General features: G+C 41.3%; 1 protein-coding gene across 1 annotated transcript in view; it reads left to right on the top strand.

The window, feature by feature from the left end:
- Nucleotides 1-5,931, top strand: part of APOB (apolipoprotein B) — a 46,284-nt gene extending 40,353 nt beyond the window's left edge. Inside the window, exons 28-29 of the mRNA XM_034766594.1 lie at nucleotides 266-452; nucleotides 3,930-5,931. Of these exons, the coding sequence (XP_034622485.1) occupies nucleotides 266-452; nucleotides 3,930-5,747 (2,005 nt within the window). The 3' untranslated portion in view covers nucleotides 5,748-5,931. The remainder of the gene's footprint in view (nucleotides 1-265; nucleotides 453-3,929) is intronic.
- The last annotated feature ends 18,789 nt before the right edge of the window (nucleotides 5,932-24,720 follow it).

Raw genomic sequence — 24,720 nt, 5'->3', positions numbered from 1 at the left:
TGACCAACCTCAGTATGGAGTTTTGCCTGAGAAAACAGTGTAGGATATGACCCTGAATTTACATATGTGTTAGTCAGAGTCCCAAGATAAAATGTTGATAGTAAAACTCTTCATTTTCTTTTGCTTGCTTTGGCTTTGTTTATACTTTTATTAATCACCAGAGATACTGTAAGAAATCATACTGCAATATGTATTTCTTTAGGAGCGGCCCTGTAGCTTAGCATTCATTTGTTTCTTAAACACTGTTTGTTCTTGGTTATACCAGTGTCTTGGCCCACACTGCATCACTCAAGATCACCAGCCCAACCTTTACTGATGTTCAGATGCGTTATTGGGGAGATATCCACAGGATCTCCTCATCGATATCTTCACCTTCTGCGGGCACCCTAGGTTTTCGTGTTGAGAGGGACACAGATATTCTCCGGGGGAAAATTTACTACCAAACTCAACAGGTAGGCAAGGCTTGAAATGAAGCAAAAACGGGGCTTGGGTTTTTACCTTTTAAAGTGACTGTAATGCTTACTAAAGGGGCTAGAGTGATAGTTTTGAAAACTGACTTCTGTCCAAAGAAAATATACCATAAACCCTGCAATGTGAGCTTCCTTTACACCATCCAATCTCATCAATATGACTTAACCCCAGTCTGGAAGTAATATCTCTGTAAACACTTTTAGAGGTAAGAAAATAGTTCAAGCTCCCTACCTATTTAGTCTTGGCAGAGCTTTGAGATCAAAAATATGCATCCATTAGGAAGTGAACAAAGGGCATCAAACTAATTGCGTATAAACCACGGTACAACCATCAGATTACAGTAGAAGCCCTATTTTATGAACTAATTGAGGATTGAGCAGTTACAGAAGGTGTGGTACAAAATTTGCTCTATGATGCACTGCACTACTTTCTCTTTGTCCTTCAAATCACTGCAAAGCAATTTCCAATGCATTGAAGGCATGGGAATGTGAAGGGATGTTGATTTGTTCTTCATGACATCTCTTGTTATGTATCAGAGCGATAGCAATGTGAGACTGTATCCACAAAAACAATCAGGAGTCCGGTGGCACCTTAAAGCCTAACAGATTTATTTGGGCATAAGCTTTCATGGGTAAAAAAACCCACCTCTGGCACCTTAAAGACTAAGAGATTTATTTGGGCATAAGCTTTCATGGGTGAAAAACCCCACCGGACTCCTTGTTATCTCTTGTTATGTGATTTTTCTTCTGTTGGGGAAAATGGATTGTATAACTGGTCATATGTAAGATCAGTGTTCATAAAAATTGAGGTTCTACTGTACTTGTAATTACTGTAGCATTGGCCCAAACTAGAACCAGGAACCTAGAAGTGATGGTAATGAGATAATGAGCCTAAGTTCTAGGTCCCTGTCAAGGTTCTTGTGTGGAATCATTAACACACCTCAGGTATATTGTGAGGAACAGAGCTAAAAGCCATTTATTGGGTTTGGCAACAAAAAATGCCATTCCTGAGAGTCTACTGCAGTAACTTCACAATTACAGACTTAATATTCCAAGATTGCGATACATTAATTTAGGTATCACATAAAATTCACACTTTAACTTGTGTAAAATTGAAATCAGAGAAATGTATTTACTTTCTTAGGGTCTGATTTAACAACCCTCAATCATATTGAGTATCATAGAATCATAGAATATTAGGGTTGGAAGAGACCTCAGGAGGTCATCTAGTCCAATCCCCTGCTCAAATCAGGACCAACACCAACTAAATCATCCCAGCCAAGGCTTTCTCAAAACGGGCCTTAAAAACCTCTAAGGATGGAGATTCCACCACCTCCCCAGGTAACCCATTCCAGTGCTTCACCATCCTCCTAGTGAAATAATGTTTCCTAATATCCAACCTAGACCTCCCACACTGCAACTTGAGACCTTTACTTCTTGTTCTGTCATCTGCCACCACTGAGAACAGCCTAGCTCCATCCTCTTTGGAACCCTCCTTCAGGTACTTGAAGGCTGCTATCAAATCCCCCCTCACTCTTCTCTTCTGCAGACTAAATAACCCCAGTTCCCTCAGCCTCTCCTCATAAGTCATGTGTCCCAGCCCCCTAATAATTTTCGTTGCCCTCCGCTGGACTCTCTTCAATTTGTCCACATCCTTTCTGTAGTAGGGAGACCAAAACTAGAGTAACATTTATGCTAGTAGTCTTGTTGATTTAAAACATTGGAGGATCGCATACTTGTAATGCTTTTGTATTAAGATAGTGCCTCAAGGTTCGGTTTTGGGACCCATTTTATTTAATCTATTTATAACTGACCTCGGGACCGATTGCAAGAGTGGGCTGATAAAGTTTGCGGATGATACGAAGGTGGGAGGAGTTACAAACTCGGAGGAGGATAGGGATATTCTGCAGGGAGACTTGAATGAGCTTGTGAATTGGAGTATCAGAAATAGGATGAAATTTAATAGTGAAAAGTGTAAGGTGATGCACTTGGGGATGAATAATAACAATTTTAGTTACAAGATGGGGACGCATTGGTTAGAAGTAACGGAAGAGGAGAAGGACCTAGGGGTCCTTGTGGACCGCAGGATGACTATGAGTCGACAATGTGACGTGGCGGTGAAAAAAGCCAATGCGGTCTTGGGATGTATTAGGCGAGGTATATCTAGTAGGGATAGGGAGGTCCTGCTTCCATTGTATAAGGCGCTGGTGAGACCTCATTTGGAGTACTGTGTGCAGTTCTGGTCTCCCATGTTTAAAAAAGATGAACTCAAACTGGAACGGGTGCAGAGAAGGGCGACTAAGATGATCAGAGGAATGGAAAACCTGTCGTATGAAAAGAGATTAGAGGAGCTTGGGTTGTTTAGTCTGACAAAGCGAAGGCTGAGGGGGGGAAATGATTGCTATCTTCAAATATATCAGAGGGGTTAATACAAGGGAGGGAGAGGAATTATTCCAGCTTAGTACTAATGTGGACACGAGAACGAATGGCTATAAACTGGCCGGGGGGAAGTTCAGGCTTGAAATTAGACGAAGGTTTCTGACCGTCAGAGGGGTGAAATATTGGAACGGCCTTCCGAGGGAAACGGTGGGGGCGACGGACCTGTCTGGTTTTAAGATTAAGTTGGATAAGTTTATGGAGGGAATGGTTTAATGGTAAAACATAGTAGCCAAGGAAAACCAAGCAATGGTACGTGAATAGCATAATGGCCAACAAGGGTCAGGCTAGAGACTCTTGCCTATATGCTCGGGGTATTACTGATCGCCATATTTGGGGTCGGGAAGGAATTTTCCTCCAGGGTAGATTGGCTGAGCCTCTGGAGGTTTTTCGCCTTCCTCCGCAGCATGGGGCAGGGATCACTAGCAGGAGGGTCTCAGCCGATTGAAGTCACTAAAACACAGGATTGGGGACTTCAACAGCAGAGTCCAGGGAAGGGTCTTGCGGCCTGCAGCATGCAGGGGGTCAGACTAGATGATCATAATGGTCCCTTCTGACCTTAAAGTCTATGAGTCTATGTGTCTATGAGTCTTTCAATTCATCATGTAAAATAATTAAATAGAATCTTAACAATAGTATGACGGGAGCTTAGTGAATGAGCAGAACTGATACCTTTCCAAGTAATTCTTGCATCTTGCTTTGATACAATTAACAGGTAATACAAAGGAATCAGAAAGATGTCATAAAAAATAATGAGACCAAATTCTGCCCTGATTTACTTTCTTATTCCACTATTTTTAGGTGTAAGGGCAGAATTTAATCCAATACAGCAATTAAAAATATGCAGACACATGATAGACAAAACTGAGTTTATATTAAAATTGAATGCAAGATAAGAAAATGCCTATCTAAAATCCCTCTATAATTTAGGGTCATGTTTTTAGAACAGAAGTAGCATGTAATAATATTTTAATTGTTTGAATCGGAATCTGTTTTTTCACTTATCCCGTTTTGGATTTTCAGTCTTCCTCTCAGAAAGAAATTGACCTATTAAAAAGTGAGATATCATTCAAGAAACCTGACCTGATTCAGATCAAAACTAACTGGAACGATGCTGCTGCTACAGACATGCTGAGTGGCCTAAAAGAAAAGGTACCTACAATTACGGAGGCACTCTATAACAGTATTAACAAGTACCACCGCGAGCATACAGGGATGGAAATCAGTGCAGCCACCCTAAAGCTGAAGAACATCATGCAAAACAAGGCTGACAAAGCATACCAATTAGCCACAACAAAAATAGCTGAAATGGATCTTCACCTCCGCACAGCTGCCAACCAGGCCACTGGGAAATACCAAGAGATGACAGTCAAAGCTCAACAGTTATATCAAGAAGCATCAGATCAAGCAGGCCAGATTGACTACCAGCAAATAAGAGCAAAGATTTTTGATGCTACAATGGATGTAATAAGGGAATACCACAAGAGGATAAAGCATCTGATTGACTCAACCATCGAATTCCTGAAGATCACAAAATTCCGGGTCCCTGGACTGGCTGAGAAGTACACCGGTGAAGAACTCTATGTAATGGCTACAGAGGAGGCAGCAAAAGCTACTGATCTATGCATTTCAAAAATGCAGGAGTATTTTGACGTTTTGATTGCATTTGTCAATGAGATGGAAGTTAAAGTTCCTGCTTCTGACAGAATTCTCAAAGGCAGTGAAGTGCTTGATCAAATTAAAGAAATGCTAAAACATTTGCAGAACAAAGCCAGACAGATATTTGCTACTCTTCATGAGGCTGACTTTGCAGAAAAGCTTAGGCAACTGAAACAATTAGTGCAGCAAGTTTTCCAAAACATAGAAGAAATTATTAGAAACTTACAATCGACAAACTTTGAAGAGATTAAAGTTCAAGCACAACAGATGTACAGTGATGCCATCAACTCAGACTATGCAGAAAAATTGAGATCCTCGACAGAGAATATTAAAATACACCTTTCTCAGTTAAAAGAGTTTAGCCAGAAGACATTTAAAGAGATTTCAGAGAAGTTACATCAGATTCTTCTATATGTAAAAGCACTGCGGGAGGAATATTTTGATCCAAGTTTAGTTGGGTGGTCAGTCAGATACTATGAAATAGAAGTCAAGGTGCTAGATTGGTTAAATAATCTAATAGATGCTCTAGTGGACTGGCATGCCAAATACATTGGAGATACTGCTGACTTGGTTTCACGTCTGACTGATCAAGTACAAGAATTTGTGGAAAACCATGGCCGGAGGTATTATGATCTGGTTACTGATGCTGATGGAAAAGGAAAACAGAAAGCCATTGAGCTCTCTTCTGCTGCTCAGGAAAAGATCCGATCTTGGTCTGCAACTGCCAGAAAGAGTTCTGCTGAATATAACAAACTGCTCAAAGTGAAAATACAGGATGCCTATGACCAGCTCAGCCAAGCCTATGAAAGGCTAATTAGTGCAACACAAAAATTAATTGATCTGACTATAGAAAAGTACTCTACATTCCTCCAGTACATCACAGAGTTTCTCCATCACCTTGAGAAAATGACAACTGATAGCATAAGGCCATACATAGCTGTTCGTCAAGGAGAGCTTAGAATAGATGTGCCTACACCATTTGACTGGCAATCAATGCCCCAATTATATGAGGAGTCACTCAGAAAAAAATTGGAAATAACACGCATGTTGATTCAGAAAGGCATGGACCAAGACTCCAAGACATGGATAGAATTGCAAACATTTATTGACCAGCAGCTTGCTGATGAGCAACTGAATATTCAGCAGATTATTGAAAATGTACAGCAGCGCATAAGAACCTGAATGGACATGTAGAAGAGCAAAAATCACAAATTTGTATCACACTGTATTTAAAAGATGACAGCAATCAACATACTGGAACTTAGGGAAGATACTGTCTGAGTTTGTACTTGTAAATGAAACTGAATAATCTACAGCAGGTTATTTTAATGTGCTTCAAAAGCCAATAAATGAATTCTTTATTACATTGTTGTGTTATTCATTATAACCAGTTGTACTTGGGCCATGAGCCCGATCCATTAGGAACAATGGAAGTCTTTACATTGACTTCACTTTGTGTTAGACCAAGTCAGTAATGTACAGTAAATTTTGTAAATAGTCTCAAAACCTAGGGTTTCAGATAAAGGTCAGATTTGTGATCCTGTTAAAGAACAACTTGGAAATAAAAATGCAATTATTTCAAAGTATAGAAATTAACCACAAAAATACCCTCATAGTTATCTCTGGGAGAAAAAGAAAAGGAGATGAATATGTGCACTGCAAACAAACCAAAGAAGAAAGTAAATACATTCTGGGAATAAAATCAAGAAGGAAAAATTCCTCCCATTGTAAAAAAAAGTCAGATAGTTTCCTCCACTAAATTATAAAAAATAATAATTAAATAAATAAATAATGTTTTGTTAAAAACAAATAATAAACAATACGTGTATCTAGCAGTATTATTTAGAAAAATAGACCATGAATTTCAGGAAAAAATAAAATATTGCTCTGGGCTAATTTTGTGACCCAGAAATTTAGGGATTTTTTTATTTTTGTGCACTGCAAAATTTTAGGTTTTTCATCAAATTGTGTGATTATTTTATTCTTCACAAGTTTTACTGCCAACATTGATCACCATAGGAGTCAAAGGGAGTTTTACTACTGACTCCCATGGCCTTGGGGTCAGGCGTCATATGAAAGAAACACCAAAATATGAATACTTCCATTTCTGAGAGGAAAACGTGTGGACATATTTTTTTTCAGGTTTATATACAGCAGTTAGAATGTTATGTAGATAGTCCTTGCAAAAAGACCCAGAAAAGGCTGAAATAATGGGCTTTTTACTCCTTGTTGCCTCATTCAAAATATACTCTTTAAAAATGTCACTAGACATTTTGTGAGTATGTTTATTTTGGTGTAGTTGGTTCACCCTGGGTTTTTTTCTCTGTTTATTCATGGGAAAGGGGTGCTTTTATATGAGGTTTTGTATAGCACACGTTTCTCATGTGCCTCTACACCACCCTGATCTGGATGTTTTTGGAGGCAGGGTTCCTTCCATGGTGTAATTGTGAGCTATGCCATTATCAGATACCACTAATAATGGGAATCAGATGGGCAAGACTAACCCAGAGAAACAAAGAGTCAGCCACATCCAATCAAGTGCATACATCTGTCCAGTCATTAGGAGGGAAGACTGACCCTTGGAAAGTAAAACTACCACAGCTGTGTCCACAGGTCCTGTGTTCCCAGGGATCTCAGTCATGACAAGTAATGCAGTAATGCTCAGTGGAAGAGCTGGGTTGTGAACTGTAAAAGGAGTTCTTGCTCCAAATAGGACTAACATAGGATCCGGACACCTTCCTGCTTCCCTCGCTTCCTGAGAATTGGGAAGAACATTGCCATAAGAAGCCCTTTTCATGACATCTACTGAGTGCAAGCAGACTTTTGATTCCGTCTCATGACCCTGGCTGCAAGAAGCCCTTCCACATTCATTTATAAGGAATATCAAGCCTGTGGGTCACCGGATCTTTATTTTACCTGAGATTACCTAACCTGTCACACCAACCCCCAAAATGTATGATCCAAACCAGATTTTCCAAACACATCCTGAACCTTGCTGCCCTCATAGCAAAGATCTACAAGACAAAGGGCAACAGACAAACACCATCAACATCATGGGGTGGGAGGGAGAGCTTTAAACATTTGTGTCTTTTTCTTTTAGTTTTCTTTCCTCTTTCTTTCTCATGCCTATTTGTTTCTGTCTATCATCTATAGCTCTTCGGAGGGATAACAATTCTACAGAAGGCCTAGTATGTTAGGCATGGGTAAACTGAATAATACATTTGCCAACTAACATAAATACTGGCTGTATTTGGCAAGACAAAAGTTTCCTAAGAGCTAAGGCAATAGTTTACACACCAAACTGTGCTGAAAGATTTGAGGGTGATTTCCAAGTCTCATAACAGCATTGCAGCCAATGGATTAAAATTCTCAATTATGTAATCTCTGTGGTAGCCATTTTGCAGTCATTCTATGGCTGGTTTAGGGAGTGTCTGATAACAGCATGCTGCTTTCAGAGAAGAGCTCTCACTTTAACTATAATCAGCCTCAGATTTCCACACCAAAAAAAAATCATTTCAAACACTTTGTGTGTGTGTGTGTGTGTGTGTGTGTGTACACAACACGAAGAACAAACCAATTTTTCCATACAATAACATGTTACCAACTGAGGATAACTTTAAATTCTCTGGCTTTTTTTGTTTTTTGTTTTGTTTTGTTGTATCAAACTTTACTTTTATTTCCTGAGTGATATTTTACAGAATTTTGAACTAAACCACAATTATTCAAATTATGGTACAATTTGCTCCATTTATGAAACTTTAGCAATATAATCCCTTGAAATATCAGTACTCCCATCCTGTCCTCTTTTTCAGCCTAGTTTTTACACTGAGAAATTAGATATTTCATAGCATTATGTGGGAGATACATATCAGGAATGAACAGCTATCTGGGACTCAATGACATTGTTTCTCTTTGCCTATAGTTTTTTATTATCTGAATTCTCATAAATGCTGAAGGGGCTTTTCTTTATAATTTACAACAAGTATTTAGACATAGAGCAGAGTTGGTTGTAAAAGTTTAATTAAATAAAATATTTTACGAAGAAATTCAGAGAACAATATGCCCTGCTCTCAAGCAAGTCATCATAGAAATAACATTGACAGGAAACGTGTGGGTTCCTAAATGAAAAATCACTGCAAGAAGCAGGACAGAAAAAGTATTCCAGAACTTTAGGCTGTGCAGTGTTACCTTGAACTCGCTTTAAATAAGGAATATAGGAATACAGCTATTTAGACCAGTAGTTCATAGAGTATAGTATCTGTCTCTGGCATACAGCAATTTGTTTGGCATCCATCAGTATGATTAATCGACACCTTACAAGATTTAAGTTGAGAGAGAAGGTGGGTGAGGTAATATCTTTTATTAGACTGCAGACAAAAGGTTTAAGATGAGACATTTAATTTCTCAGTAAAAGAGACCAAACTCCATATTACTCTGCTGCCTGAAACTGTATCAGTCAGGTAGGAATATACAATGTATTAAGGGGACTTCTGTGTTTGTTCTGGGCATGGGACTCCTGCTGACACCCAGAGTTGGTTGCATTTCACTGATACAGAGCCAAATTCTGATTCACTTAAAATCAATAGCAAAACTTCTATTTGGTTTAATGTAGCTAGGATTTGACCTGTTGTGCATGTATAATTTGAGAAGCACTTAGGGGTCCCACTATTTGAGAGAAGTTATATTATTATACTGCATACAAACATCTAGGGAAAAAACATTCAGATTGAAAAGTCAGGCATTCGCAAGTTGAGAAATGCAAAAATGAAGATTGCCTGTGCAATGTTAATTTGGCCCCCTTATGCAGTCATATTATGAAACATGTCACAGTTCAGGGCAACTGTACCTGTATTCCCTAGTACTTCAATGGCACCCACTCTAGCCTTCAGGCTTCTCAGCCATCACCTCCCGTAGAGTAGGACACCATCATAAATAAACCATTCATTTCAAACAATGGACCCATGCATGCTGTTGCAATATTTGTCACCTCTCCTCTATAGAGAAGTTACATACAATCCCCGCGCACATAAACTTAATACTCTAAGATCTTGCAAGGATATTGCAGGAAATTGCCATATCTGCCACAGTACAGTCTTGCCCAATATCACATAGGAAGTCCAGGAATAGAGCTAACTCTCCTGGATTCTTCTCCAGTGCCTTAATTACAAGAAAATATCCTTACTCTTCTTGCAACTCTCTGCCTCTTGTGCACTGAAGTAGAGTCTGCTTGGGCCTAATTTTTAGACCTGACTCAGACCCAAGCCTGAGAAGGTCAAGTCGTTTTCTGATCTGACCTCAGTCCTTCCTGTGAACCTGAGTCAGCACCACAGCTGCTGCTGCCTCCTGTCTAGCCTCCCCCTACCTGTGAGGTTTGTGCGCTCCAGCAGCTGCATACCCAGCTCCTGCTGTCTGTCCCCTCCGGCAGCACTGTGTCACTCCACGACCACAGCACACATAGGTCAGCAAGGTGGCTGTGGCCAGCAGGAGCAGGACATGCAGCCTCCTCCAACCCCATGAGTCGGAGGAGGCAAGCTGACCCAACCCGAGCCCGAAAGAGTCTGGTTGTTTTTCTACCCAACCTGCCCTGGACCAGACACTTGCAGTCAGGTCCCATCGGGTTCAGGTTGGGTTGTAGGGCTCTACGCTGAATGGCGCTGTACTCTATGTGCTCATGTAATTAAAGGCACATGATGTGGCAGAACCCTGTTGTGAATGAGTGAAGAACGCTGGAATTATGAGAATTCAATCCCCTCCCCCTTCCATTTCTCAATTTATCATATAATGAAAAAGTAGTTACACCATATCACTGCATAGTAAATACCCTGACATTCTAGCTGAACCTATGACACTATAGGCCCCGATTCTGCTGATCTGAACATTTCTTACCAGTGTGATAAATGCCATGCCAGCACCTAGCAACCTCCACATTGCATTATACTGCTAGAAACACTTCTGTGAAGCACACAAATACTAGCCATCCCTTAAAGAACCATCACCCATGTACACACTCATGAAAAATCAACTCTCAGAACCTCCATGGTGCATGCATTGCCAAACAAAGAAAGTACACACTATTATTGGCCCACCATTCCCCCTGTTCCTCAAGGTTTGTAATCATCACATGTCAAGCTATATATTAACCTGGAACCAGTTCCTGAAGAAGCACTGTCCTTCATGACAGTAATATTCCTTTCACCGGACTACTCACATATGTAAACAGGGCCAGATTAAGGCACTTTGGCATTCTAGGCATGCCACAACACAGGGCCTCCCACAGCTCCATCCCCATGTCCTGCTCTGACCTGGAGGGGCAGACATACCCACTTCCTCCTGCCCCAGGAAGCAGGAGTGGCAGCAGGGAGTGCCTCAGTACTTACCCCAGCTGCTAGGGACTATCTGATGGGATTGATACGCCAGGCCTGCTATGTTCTTCATCTGCCACACACAGTGTTCTCTGCTGGAGTGGTGTTGACAGAGCCCCAGGGAATTGGGTTTTGGAGTTAACATCCTATTGAGATGCACAGAGAGTTTCCACTTCCCTGAGCTATTGTTTTGGGCAGGTGTCCCTGCATCAGACAGACTCAGGATGTATTTTCAAGCTTTCCTTCAGAACCGTGTACGTTAGAATCTTTTCTTTTTTTAAAATGAAAGCTGAGATTCTGCCTTCATCATATGGCTCCAGGTGCTGATGCCCTAAGGATGTGCCTATAGAGCATAGTCTGGCCCTGTGAGGTATTCCTGTATGAGTTTGCATAATCTCGTCTTTAGAACGTAACCATTTTTCTGCCTCTCCCAAAAACCTTAATCCCAATCCTGCTCCTCATGTATTATTCCCCTTTGCACCTATTTACATTTATCCTGTAGATAACATTGGAGAATACATATGTGGGGCCTGGAATGTGGTCTAGTAGATCAGGCACTGGACTAAGTGCGAGGGGATGTGGGCTCAAGCCTTAGCTCAGCCACAGACTTTCCGTACAACTCAGGGCAAGTCACTTAACCCAGCCTGTGACTCAGTACCCTGTTTGTAAAATGGAGATAATGCTTCCCTTCCCCAAAGGGCTGTCATGAGGATAACGACTATGAAATGCTCAGGTATGGTCGTGCTGAAGGCCAGATAAGTAGGTAGAGGCACTGAAATGACAACAAGAAATCAGTAGTTATACTGGTTTATCTCTAGTATCATTATGTGCATTGTTCTAGTAACTTGCATTGGACTTCATGTGCTAAATCAGTCAGAAACTCTCTATTTAACCCCATCCCCCATCACACATACCAAGCATACAGCCTATAAAAAACTCACACCAATAAATGATCCAAGGAATGGCCTAAACAGCTGCTAGGACCATAATTTATATTGTGGTTTCTCCCTATGCTTTTAACTTTGGAAATAATCTGCCACCCATTTCACTTTTTGGCTGAAGCATAAAGCACCTTTGTAAAGACACCATTCTGTCTAATAGAGATGTTTCTTTTTAGTCCGGGATTTCCCCCCCTAGAAATAACAAACAGCTATCTCATTTACCCTCCACAAAATGCTGGCCACTTACTGTGTGTAACTAAGCCCCATTTCATCTGGTTTAATGTTTAGCATGGCATGCAAACTAGTAGATTACAGGGGGCAGATGATTTATTTAATAAGAGGGTTTTTTTCCATAAAAAAAAGCAAAGTCACTGCAAAAAAGCTGAGTACGATGTAAAAGCACAGCCTGCAATGATTGAACCAAAAAGGTCCTGCAGCATATATTAGTAATCCTGATGCTAAATTTAACTGCTTCACCTCCTCTTCCTTTTCCTCCATTACTTTGTGTCTTGACCCCCTTCTCCATAGCTCTCTTCTAGGATTATTGTTCATTGCAGGCACCCTACCTTTGGAGTGAACAATTCCCATCTCTGACGGCCATATAGAAACAGCAAACCCTGATGTCCGCCACGGAATAGAATTATATATGAGATGAACAGTTTGTTTTGCTGTAGCTAAATTAATGTCAGCATTTCTATTAATCCAGACCACAATGTTTTTCACAGGGGGCAATGAGGGCTTGGAACGTAGCTGTAAAAAGATAGATTGTGAAGTATTTTCGCACACATGGGTTGAGGTCAGGTTTTTTTCCCCATCCTCTTTTCCCTAACCCTATAGAGCAACAACCACCACCATCTTTCAGCTACTGAAGGAATTCCAAGTACGGAGTGTTAGTAGTTTGGGGCCCAGCCCTACAAGTTCAGGATGCTAAGCATGGTTTGGGAACATTTCCAGGGTTGTTATTATGTAACAGGGATTGGCATGTTGAATAGCGTGGGGAATTGACAAAGCCGAAAGAACTCAATGCATTTCGGTAAGAAACAAGGTCTACTGCTGCTGGTGTTAATTAGCTGGAGTTTTGGAATTAATGGTTTCACAAGGCTATTTGGCATGCAGATTTTGTTTGTTTGGGGACGGGAGAGCTAAATCTTGCCTCATACATATACATGCAGGAAAATTGTATGTAGCTGGAAGAGTTTTTCCTCTTCCTTTTACTAAGCTCTTTGTGATAAATTGCCACTCTGCAACAGAAAAACCACCTGCCTGTTTCAAGAGCCTGGGCTCAAACCTTGGCATTAGTTGGTTTGAAGGAGCACAAAGCAGCCAGAATGCCACTCTAAATCCCAGGAATCCCCTGTGATAGGGTAATCACTGGGTGCCACAAAGCTGGTGTAGACACCTCTATCCCACCTGCTTCTCTGCTCTTTGACATGGGAGGTGGAGGAGTTTGTTGTGTTCTGCCAGATTCTGACCCACCACATTCCCTGGATGCAGGGGGCATAACTTAGAGGAGCCCTAAGGTTGCTCTAAGTTATACCAGGGGCAGTTTTAGCTCTGGCTAGCCCAGTATCAGGGAAGTAGAAATGTGGTGTAGATGCACCTTGCCCCAACACTTCCTCAACTATGCCAAGCTAAGGATTGAACTCCCTGTGTCAGAGAGAGGCCTATAGCTGATAGGTTTCTCATCCATTCCTTCCTGATGCATGCCAGTAATCGGCCCTGAAGCATGATCACCGGTGATCCTTGACATATATATGCCATGTATCACTGGATCTATTTAATTATTGTTCCCATCTAACTGCATCTCTCTCTTCAGCTTGACATGTTTTCAAAAGAACTTAGACCCCCCACTCTAATTAAAAAGCATGAAAATGTGACCATCGTAAAATTATTTTCATGGGTACAGATTGGCTCCCACATCACTGTAATTTATCTTCAACACATGTAATAAACTGCTTTTGGAAAAGGAATGCTCCATAAATGTGATCTTTTGTTTTGACATTATGCATTCCTACTTTCAACTAGATGCTTTTGAATTATTAATCTAAGAATGTTGCTCTTGCAGTCAACCAGATAAGGCGTCTTTGGAAGGAGGAGAGGGTGAATGTCTACAATTATTTGGCTAAAGCAGTATCAATACTTTATGAAATTGTGCCTTTGTTTTGAAAATAAACACATAAACTTGGCTCCAAATGAGAGTTATTAGACTTTGTTTCCATTATTAGAAAAATTAGAGTAGGTCTTCACCTAAATGCATTAATGACTAAAAGCCATTATGGATTTCAAGTGGTCACCATTTATAAGTCATTATTTACTGACAGTTACCACAAAGGGCTAGCAGAATCAACCACAGTTTTCTTGTCTACTTAGAACAGGTACCTGTGGTGTGGTATGTGTATTAAGTAGGTGGAGTTTTTAATTGCCTTTACTGCAATGAATTTTGAAACTCAACAAGTGCAAACGGGTACATTAAGAAAGCAAGGAAACTGAGGAAAATTTCCAAAAGCACTCAGCATTTGCCAGTTAATCTGATCGTTGAACATACATTCTAAGGGCTCTATTCCTCTTATCTCACAAAGATCTCTGAGCTAGCTGTGTCTTTTCTTACATTGCTGGTTGGCTGCATACATCACTTCACATTCTGCCCTTAAAGCAAACAGTCTGTCTGGCATAACAGCAGTGGGAGTTTCTCAAAATTCTACCCTTTGACTACGCCATTGATACAGCTGTGGTAGGAGATATCAGATGCATATTTCTGCTAAACATAATTGCCTTTCAGAGCATTCCTACATCCATCAATTAGCTTCTCCTTGTGCATTTTTGTGCTTAACATGTGCTTTGCTCTGGCTGTCACAGAGCTAGTCAATTCTTTACTGAATACAATAGAGAGTAATATCATATATCTAATGAAGGGTGAACTGAGGAAGATATAATAAGAATTGACCTTACCCTTTCCCAACATTTGAACTGAACCCAAAATATGGTTTGCAAAATATCATTCCAACCCTTAGCTAACTTTTTTTTGGATGTGGGTAGGGTCTCCATATTATTATTATTTTATATGTATTCCAGTGACATCTAAAGGCTCCAGACAAGATCAGGTCCAGTAGCAAGATCTCTCTGAATCTGGTAACAGAACTTGCCCTTACCTCAGTTTCCTATTAGTACTAGTCATTCACTGGCTTCCAGCACTGTCAGATCTCGGAAGCGATGTAGCCCTCTGCCTAAATCCCAAAGTCCTTGCCTTCTGGAGTTTAACTCAAAGTCTAACATAAGCCCCAAAAAAACTCTCCCCCCAGACTCTTCCACTGGGCACAGCCCTTCCTCTGAAGGTCTGTCCTCTGTCACCTTGTCTTTGGCCATTCTCCTGGGCTTTAATCAGTCTCTTCTCCTCATATGCAAGGGTCACTGTATTCCCTCAGAGGGTGGCCATATGGGGGAACCCATGCCCATGCTCCCCTCTACTGTGGGTTCCATAAACAACTGGTCTGTTTGCCCAAAATACAAAACTTCCCTGCCTTATTCTTCCCAGGGCATTTTTCTATACACTGTCCATCCAGGGCTCTTCACCAGCCCTTTCCCAACTATCCTTTTGCTCTCAATTAAATAATGACTCCCAAGTCTACTTTCCTTAGACTTAGGGTGACCAGATAGCAAGTGTGACAAATTGGGACGGGGGCGGGGGTAATAGGTGCCTATATAAGAAAAAGACCTGAATATTGGGAGTGTCCCTATAAAATCAGGACATCAGGTCATCCTACTTAGAGTCTTCCCTAACTCTCACTAGAATTGCTTTTAGATCTACCCTCCCTTGCTGAACTCAGTTTTCTCTTATCTCCCTGCAGGCCTGGTTTAAGTACATGATTCTTGTCACGTGTCTACCCTTTAATTCCCTTCACCCAGCAAGATGAACTACACCAGCCACAAGTGAAGCTGAACCCAAGGGCCAGCTCAATCTGTGATGGGCTTCATTGGGCTCATATTCAAACAAACAGTGAGAGACAGTCGTTGCCACAAAAGCTAAGTCTAAATAGACAAGACGAAAGGTGGGAACAAAGAGGGGCAAAATGACATACACAAATTTGCACAGCCAATCCATGGGATCCCCTATGCCCTAGCATCTGAACCTTGCTGTAGTTCTCCACTTCCAGGTTTTGGCTGGGCTATGAGAGAAGGTCTTGAAGTATTGCAGGAGAGGCTATTCTTGTGGTATTTTAACTGGAAAATCATAAAAGCAATTCATGAGAGTATAAGAGTATTTCGAAATGTCCAGGTTGGTTTCTAGAGCAAAGAGGTTTGGATAAGTCCAGATAAGCTTTGGACAAGCAGCCAAACCTAGTGATGCTGAGTAAAAATGTTCTAACACTCCTAAGTGACTTTGAAGCCCATTGAACGTCTTAGGTACCTTTGAAAATTTGACCCACTTAACATAACTGAATCCAAATGCTGAATCACTTGAAGTTGGACTGTTTCTAATAGCAAGTGTGGTCACCATTTTCTGAGGAACATACACTGTTTTCACCTAAAACTGTAGAATGCAAACATCTTAGGTAACATAGAGGAATCATGAAATCATAGTCACTAAGGCAGAGCAGTATGATTCATAGCAAGTCAAGGTGGAACTTACAGCTGTGAGGACCTTCTTCTTATTTGAAAAGACTTCAGTCTGTGCACTAGACAACTAAGGATCTTTCCGGAAGGTTATATGTCTTCAAGGGCATGGTGCACTGAGGGATGTGATAGACCGGACTCCAACCAAAGCTTTCTGGACTTGTTATTGTATGGGTGTACCTGGGAGAAGAAGAGTCTTCTTCCCCTTTCTTCTCCCCACACCTAGGCAATGTAAGGCATGTTTAGTCCTCAGTAATTTGAAACATTTGGACTCAGTTATGAATAGCAAAGATGGATATCTAAATGGATAACTGTATAGAACCCATGTCTTCCCATGTGTCTCACAAATTCACATGATGCCCCCTGTAGAGCTGATCAAAAAAAATTTTTTTTTCCATACAATCAAAAAAAAGTATGTTTGACCTGGAACAAAAAGTCCAGTTTGGGTTAAATGAAACATCTCGTTCAGTCTAAAATGCAGGCCTAGACTCAGGAGGGAGAAGGATTAAGTTAAATAGTCCTTGGAGCAAGGACATGATATTGGGTCTCCCATGTCAGGTGAGTGCCTGAATGACCATGCTATAGAGTCTTTCTGTCTTAACTCTCTCTCTCTAGCCCACTGAATGTTCAAGTATTTTATGCAAAGTGGAATAGCTTCAATGGGAGAGACTGAGAAAGCTCTCCCTCAGATACAGAATATCAGGGGTGGAAGGGACCTCAGGAGGTCATTTAGTCCAACCCCCTGCTCAAAGCAGGACCAATCCCCAATTTTTGCTCCAATCCCTAAATGCCCCCCCCCCAAGGATTGAACTCACAACCCTGGGTTTAGTATGCTAATGCTCAAACCACTGAGCTATCCCTCCCCTCTACCTAGCTCATCTCCCAGTGGCTAGTGCATGCTCCTGCAGTGTGGGAGACCCACATTCAAATCCCTTCTCCACATCAGGCAGATGGGGGAACAGAACTTGGCTTGGCTCACCCACATCTTGGGTGAGTGCCCTAACCAGTAGGCAAAACTTAAGAGGTGGGGACCACCTCCTCCTCCAGCCATTTTGTGAACCTAACCTGACATTTTTCTTTCTGGCTGTGATTGGGTGACTACCCCCACACTCACCCTGCAGGGTTTAATGTAGGCCACATGGTCCAATTAACCCATTAGGCAGCCAATTAACAAGGCTCAGCTGGTCAGGAATCAGTGGGGCCTAAAAAGTCCAAGAGCTGAAAGGAGGAGAGGCTACTTGGAAAAAGCAGACACTCCCAGGAGAAAGCGAGGAGTGAGTGGAGATTGCAGTCACTCCCTGGGAAAAGAAAGGGGGTTTGGGGGAACTGGTGGGCTTGGAAGGAAAGAGAAATCAGTAGTAGAAGCAGTTCAGGGACAGAGCAGTGAGGCCAGAAAGAGAAGGCCCAGACTGCTAAGCTGAGGGTCCCTGGGCTGGAACTAGGAATAGAGGGTGGGCCCAGGTTCCCCTACCAGCCACTGGGTGAGGGGCCTCAAGGCACTGAGTGAGAAGACTGCCTAGGACTATTGAGGGCTAAACCTTCCCTGGAGGGGGAACATGGTCAGTGACACAGACAGAGGGCTGAGCCACAAAGAGGATGCTGTGGTTCCTGAAGCTGTGAGAGGAGCTGTGGGCAGGCAGAGTGACAGTGTGCAAACTGCAGACAGGGGGGACATCAGCCTTGAGCTAATCACCAGAGTACCAGAAGGAGGTGCTAGTCTGGTGGTGAGCAGTGTGCCCTGTGACACTGGCCAAAACTATTTGGTAAATTCTTGGGTAAAGTGAAACTGCATTTTTCAGCAAATAAAGTGTTTGTCTGAAAATTTCACCCAGCTCCAGTGCCCAACCATTAGGTTTAATATTTTGATTTTAGGTGTGTAAAAGCTCGTGTAGCTTGACAGTTTCGTATTGGCCACAAAGATATACAAGCTTTTATATAAAACATATTCGAACATTGTACAGTACTTGGCAATAACTGATAGTCACGAAATCTCCTCCACAAGTCCAGATCTACATTTTTCAGATGACTGCTGGAATGTCTGAGCTGGAATGAAAACTCTCTCTTTCGGTCAAACCAGGCCCACTGTCAGGGATCTGGACTGCACATGTGGAGTAGGTGGTGGTCCTAGAATAGACAGAATACTTGGAAGAACAATAAAATGAGCTTTTCAAATACAATAGTTACTAGGTACTGCAATTTGCTGCCTGTGGCCAAGATTTGGCCCTCTGTCTGGTATTTGTCCCATTTGTGATCTCAGATGTGTTGCTTTGTAGAAGCATGAGAAAGGATTGAGACCCGAATGCATTACACTATCACAGTTATGTCTGGGGAAGCACAGAGCAAAGGGCTGATCCTTGTGTGGTGCAAAAGAATCTAAACAGAAGAAAATAATCATTTTATCCAAATAGCCAAAGGCTTACTCTCAAGAGCACTGCCCCTCCTTGCCATGAATAGACAGAGCACAGGTGCATTCTTATAATGCTAGTGATATTATGTCTTGCTGCTCCTTTCCCCTCATTCTCTTTAGAGGGGTTGTGTGAAAACAATCTGAGAATCCATGAAACAAACATGAAAGCAGCACACCAACATGTAAGTTGACTACCAGCTTTCTCTGGTCCTTAAATATTCTTCTTTCCAAACACAACAAATTGTCCTCTGAATTTACAGTCAGTATAGTTCATTTTTATTACATTTCCACAAGCAGCACTGAACTGTGTCAAAAACTTGTAACTTTCAAAGGAAAGCCACAAGCCACAGGCTGTTTTCCTACTGTTCATGTTTGCATCCAATCTGCCAAGGGCAGGAAGAGTCCACTACCTTCAAACATTTGCTTACCAGCAAGTTGGTTTGGGTTTACTGTTAATGTGGTTAAGATAGCTTCATTCAGATTTGGAGCAATGCTGACTCAAATTAAGGGGGAAAAAATCCAAGTACATTTTTTCCCAATATATCTTTCAAAAAACAGCATGACTTCCATCATACTATATTCAACATTAGTAAGGCGATGGCCCTATAACCTATTGTACACTGGTTCATGTTACCAGTACCCTTAGGACTTTCAGTCATCTGGGACTGACAGTGCTGCAAAGCCCATATTAGGCTTTGAATGGAGAAGAGAAAGGATGCTCTTTGGCCTCCCTGGTAGAGCAGATTGTGAGGAGGCACCTCCCAGCAAAAGATATTGAAGCTGTTGCAATGAAGGAGTTAATCAATTTTGAAGTACTAAGCAGAATGTTATGCTTTAGTCAATGATTTGGAAGTGAGAACCTCAACTTGTTAGCATAAATAATTACTAGGATTAAATCTTAGTAAGATGTTTGGATATCAGGAGCAAGACAGTAGAGTAAGAGTGATGTCAGAATTTGTCTGGTGCTCCGCTGTTAGTACAAGTTATTACCACATAATACACTTATGTTGAGCTGATTTTTCAGTGTCCAAAATGAATCTCTCAGACAGTCTCCATCAGCTTTTAGCTATCAACTCATACCGGAACCATGGAACTCTCCCTATTCTCAGGCCTCTGCGCAGAAGAATGAGTTAGACTAATGGAGGAGTAGGAACTGTGAGGCTGATGAAGTGGAGGAAAACTGATTGTCTAGAGCTGTGTGGTAATCCAGAGTTTGTCCTTCACAAAATTTTGGTTGTTATAATTCCAATGATTTGGTCCAATAAAGAACTGTCTTTAATTTCCATAATTCCAAGAGAAATGTGTGTTCATTTCCCAAATGTACACCTTTCTTATTGAATATGAGTACAATTTTCACCTGCAAATTGAGGAAACGTGTTTCATCAGACTGAGGAAACAGAAAAAATTGGAGAAACCAATATGTTTTCATTTTTTACAAAAAATTGGAGAAACCAATATGTTTTCATGATTCCTTTCACCAGTTTGTCCATTGCTGCAATATTTTTCATCTCATTCAGACCAACATGTGGTCTAATGTCAAGGACTTAACTGAGCGAGGCACCCTCCAGACTCCACTACACTGACATGAAACATAGCCACTGGAAATAAGAGGGGGTAGGTACAAACTATAGTCCACATTTTCCTCTACATGGAAAAACCCAGTTCTGGAAACCTGTTGAGTTTCCTTTGATTCATTCTGGGGTAGAGGGGAAACTTCTGCTTCTTCCCCCCCTCCAGTAAACAGAAAATGTGTTTTTACTCCCTACATTTGAGGTTATCTCAAGATCTTCATGGATCTCAGAACCCCAGATAGGTCAGTGACATCTGAGCTGAAGCCAATTATCTCCATGCTAGTCCTTATGGGGTCTGTGATGGGGTTTAGAAATTCCACACTGGACACATGGAGTTAATGAGGTAATGTGGGCTCAGGTGTCTAGGCCATGTTTCACTTGTGAGACATGTCAGGATTAGAGCGAAGAGATGAAGAGGGAGAGCCCCAGCTCTGTTAATGGCAGGCCAGGGAAGAGAGCAGACCTTCAGTGCTCAGCTCCTGAGGAGAAGGCTGACTGATGGCAGGAGCTCCCCAGCCAACTGCTGCCTGATGACCTCTCCCTGAGGAAAGGGGGGCCCAGATACAGATGCATCTTGAGAGGGAACCATTCCCCTCTATTACCAGTGAACTCAGGCTGTTTGTGTGTGTGTGTGTATGTGTGTTAATGCCCCTTGGTTTTATTTGTTGACTACCGTGGAAGAAGAGAGACTTTAAAGTGACCTGGCCAAAGGGCCAAGTCACAGGAAGAGGCAGACCACTGCAGGCCAGGATTAATGGTCAGCAGGATGTACCTGATGGGAAGAGAACTGCTACACCATGCTCGGCCACAAGGAAATACTAGGGTGAGTCAACCCCTTCATGGAGAGGTTCTTCACTACCTCATGGCAGCCCAGCTTCATGGGGAAATATGTGGTCCCCATTGGCAGCTGCACCAAAACCTTGTAGGTTTGTTGTACTGGGCACAGCAGGAGTTATGACTGGTTCAGCCAGCACTGGTGTGCAGACAGGTTTCCAGTCAAATGCATGGCAGCATGCAGGGGCTATTGCGCTGTCTAGGAGACGATGCAGTAGAGTGTCTCCTCTTCTCCCACCTTTTCCAGCATCGTTCTGTACCTGTCTAGTTATCTGTCTGTCCTAGATTTGTGCTTATTGCTGTAGCATCAAAGTGCTGTAGTGCAAGATGCAGCACATAGCAGAAAACAGCATATAATCCTGTGAAAATAGCAGAACTCAGCAACCTCTGGAAGAGATCAGGACCAGTTCATACAATACTAAAAAGCCTGAAACTGCCGTGAATTGCTGGGCCATGAAAGCTTCACCTGCTCAGGAACAAGTTAATATTAGTGTGTTTACTGCTTATGTTCCAGTCCCATATATTATGGTGAACAAGCTGACTGGGACAATTGGTGTAATAATTTGAGCACCCAGGGTCTTTATGGTAACCCTGGGAGTAGTATCTTGTATGTTCCCCCTACTCATGTTTAATAGGAATCCATCTATTATTCCACTAACTCCTTCCACATGCACTTACCAGTTCTAGGTAGATTCCCTGTTCCCCCTCCAAACAGAGAAAGGAGTTTGGGGACAGGTGTGTAAGCATGTATAAAATAATCAGATTGCATGTTACATCTTGGGTCTTTACATGAGTGGCCCAACCAAATAGCTTTGCACAGAGCCTCCACGTTGGCCCTAAAACAGTTTGCAAAGCACAGTCAATTGAATGTGATTGAAAATACTGCTGCTGCCATCATTCAAGAAGCACATGGTATCAGAACATTGAAACAGTGAAATAAAATGTACACTATGTTATTGCTATAATGATATCCAGCTTAACATCTATGACTTTATTAGTGTGAAGGATCCTGGCAAAGTTCAAAAAGCCTCAGCTGAAACATTGCCACTCAGTCAGATGATGGCACTATAGACAAAGTTCCACCAGCAACACTCCACACTCATTAAAATGTGTGTTATGCCGTTCATTATTCTGGTTTCATTCTCTGTACTGATTTTCCCCTGGTTACCTGGTTGGAAACTGTACCCCCTGATAATTCATACACTCACACAGACAGCCTATAACAAATGTTGCTAAGAGAAGGACTGCCACCTGTTAAGAATCCATGGTTTGGGGATGCACTGAAGTGTGCTCTTTTCCCACACTAGTATTTTAAAAGGTTATAGATCATGTGTGCATAATAGGCAGAACATTAGGTCACTTGTCTCACTTACAACAATAATCCATTTTGATATGGGTCAGGTTGACACAAAGAATCCACCCATACCAGGTCTATTGACAAAACTGATCCCTTTCCCCCAAACTAATGAAATTTTCAACTAATGGGTACTTAAGTTAATAAAGTGTGCCACACATCTGCTAGGAGCCATTTGTAAAATAAAGCACTGGAGTTCAATTTTGAGATCATTGACATAGTGTTTGAGTGGCATCCCACAGGGACACAGCATGGCACCAAATTAAGGAGAGTAACACAATAAACGTGTGAGAAATTATGTTAGTATATAAACAGTAAGTGAGAGTGACTCTTTCTTTAAAGGAAGCATAATGCTGTTTGGAGTTCACACCATCACTAATGAACTGAGCAGGCCAAATCCTGGTACTATTCCCCCTTCACTCCCACCCCCTGCCAAAGTCAATGGGAGTTTTGACAATGACTTCAAAAAGCCTAGGATTTGGCCCAGTGAGTTATTTTCAAGGAAATTGGAGCACAACTATTCTTAGAGCTAAAAAAATCTTTCCAATCAAAAGATACGTCAAAAAAAAAATCACCATTCCATGTTACACAGGTCATGGCATGCTGAGGATAATAGAGAACAAATATTTCAATAAAGCTAGGAAAGGGTGGGAGTTTTTTTGAATTCCTGAAATTTAGCCAGCCCAGTCCAATGCAAGCCAAACGTCACATTAACAATAATGAAGCCCTAAGCCCTTGCAGCACTTATTTATTGAAACTATGTCCACATGAGAATTAAAGATGTTCCTGAAGGGTAGCCTGAATTTGATTTCTCAGCTTTTCAATGAGTTACGGCACCTGATCCTAGCCATAGAATGGCCCAGGATATCAGGTAACTTTACTGACTAAATAAAAGCTATTTTAGGTAAGTTGAAGAGTTTTGAAAAATGCATTATTACAGATGATCAATGTTTTTCAAACAAAACATGTTTTTTCACTAGAAAAGGGTCTTGTTTAAAAAACATTTGCTTTTATATTTCATTTTGGATATTGGATGTTTAATATATTTTTTAATGAAAAGCATTACTGAGAACTGAAAAAAATTGATATCCACTTTGATAACACATTCGATGTTTTCTGTTAACTTTTTTGGAGTGGAGATTGGAAAAAAATATTCTTTGAAAAAGCAAAAAAATGGACACAACTTGAACACTTCAAAATTTAAAAATCTTTGATTATAATGCACAGCTCTCCCAGGGTATGTCTACACTGCAATTAAATACCTGCAGCTGGCTCGTGCCAGTGACTCCAGCTTGTGGGGCTTCGGCTAAGGGGCTGTTTAATTGTAGTGCAGATATTTGGGCTTGGCTGGAGCCTAGGAGCTAGTTAGATGGGAGGATTCCGAACATGTACACCACAATTAAACAGCCCCTTAGCATGAGCATGAGTCAGCTGGCACAGGCCAGCTGTAGGTTTTTTAGTTGCAGTGTAGATGTATTCCAAGCCACCTCTTGCCCTTTGGCCCATATAAACTGTAGCTTCCAAAGTAGAACCGGCTGAAATTTTGTGAAGTTTTGATATGGTTTTGTTTCTCAAAAAAAACGGAAACTTTTAAAAAATATTTTATTAGAATTTTTCAAAAATTCACAATTGGGTCCATAGTGCTTTAGGCCAAAGCCTCTTGTCAGTGTGTAATCTGGGGATCTGAAACAACACAAAGGAATCTTCCCCGCCAGGTTCCAGAGTGAGCCGAATCACTCCACTGCTGCTATTCCTAGCTAATATTTCAAAGTTGTTTTTATTTCAAAGTGTTCCAAATGTGTTTGTTTTTCCTTTTTTGTAAAAATTTTCCCGTGCTTTTTTTTCAAAAATTGTATCCAAAACACTAACAAATTAGCTATCAACATTTGTCACTTCTCAAAAGCTGGGGATTCTGGTAAATGAAACATTTCAATAATGTTTTCTAACATTTCTTTTTTTAAATGGAAGAAAAGGAAGAAATCATTTTGATGGGGGAAATGCATTAAAAAGGCTATTTATCAACAAAAAAAATTGGTCCAAAAACTTTCGACCAATTCTGTTATCAACCTTCTCTT

The sequence above is a fragment of the Trachemys scripta genome, chromosome 3 (assembly GCF_013100865.1).
Source record: "Trachemys scripta elegans isolate TJP31775 chromosome 3, CAS_Tse_1.0, whole genome shotgun sequence".
Taxonomy (NCBI): Eukaryota; Metazoa; Chordata; order Testudines; family Emydidae; genus Trachemys; species Trachemys scripta.
This window is presented reverse-complemented; position numbering and strand designations above follow the sequence as displayed.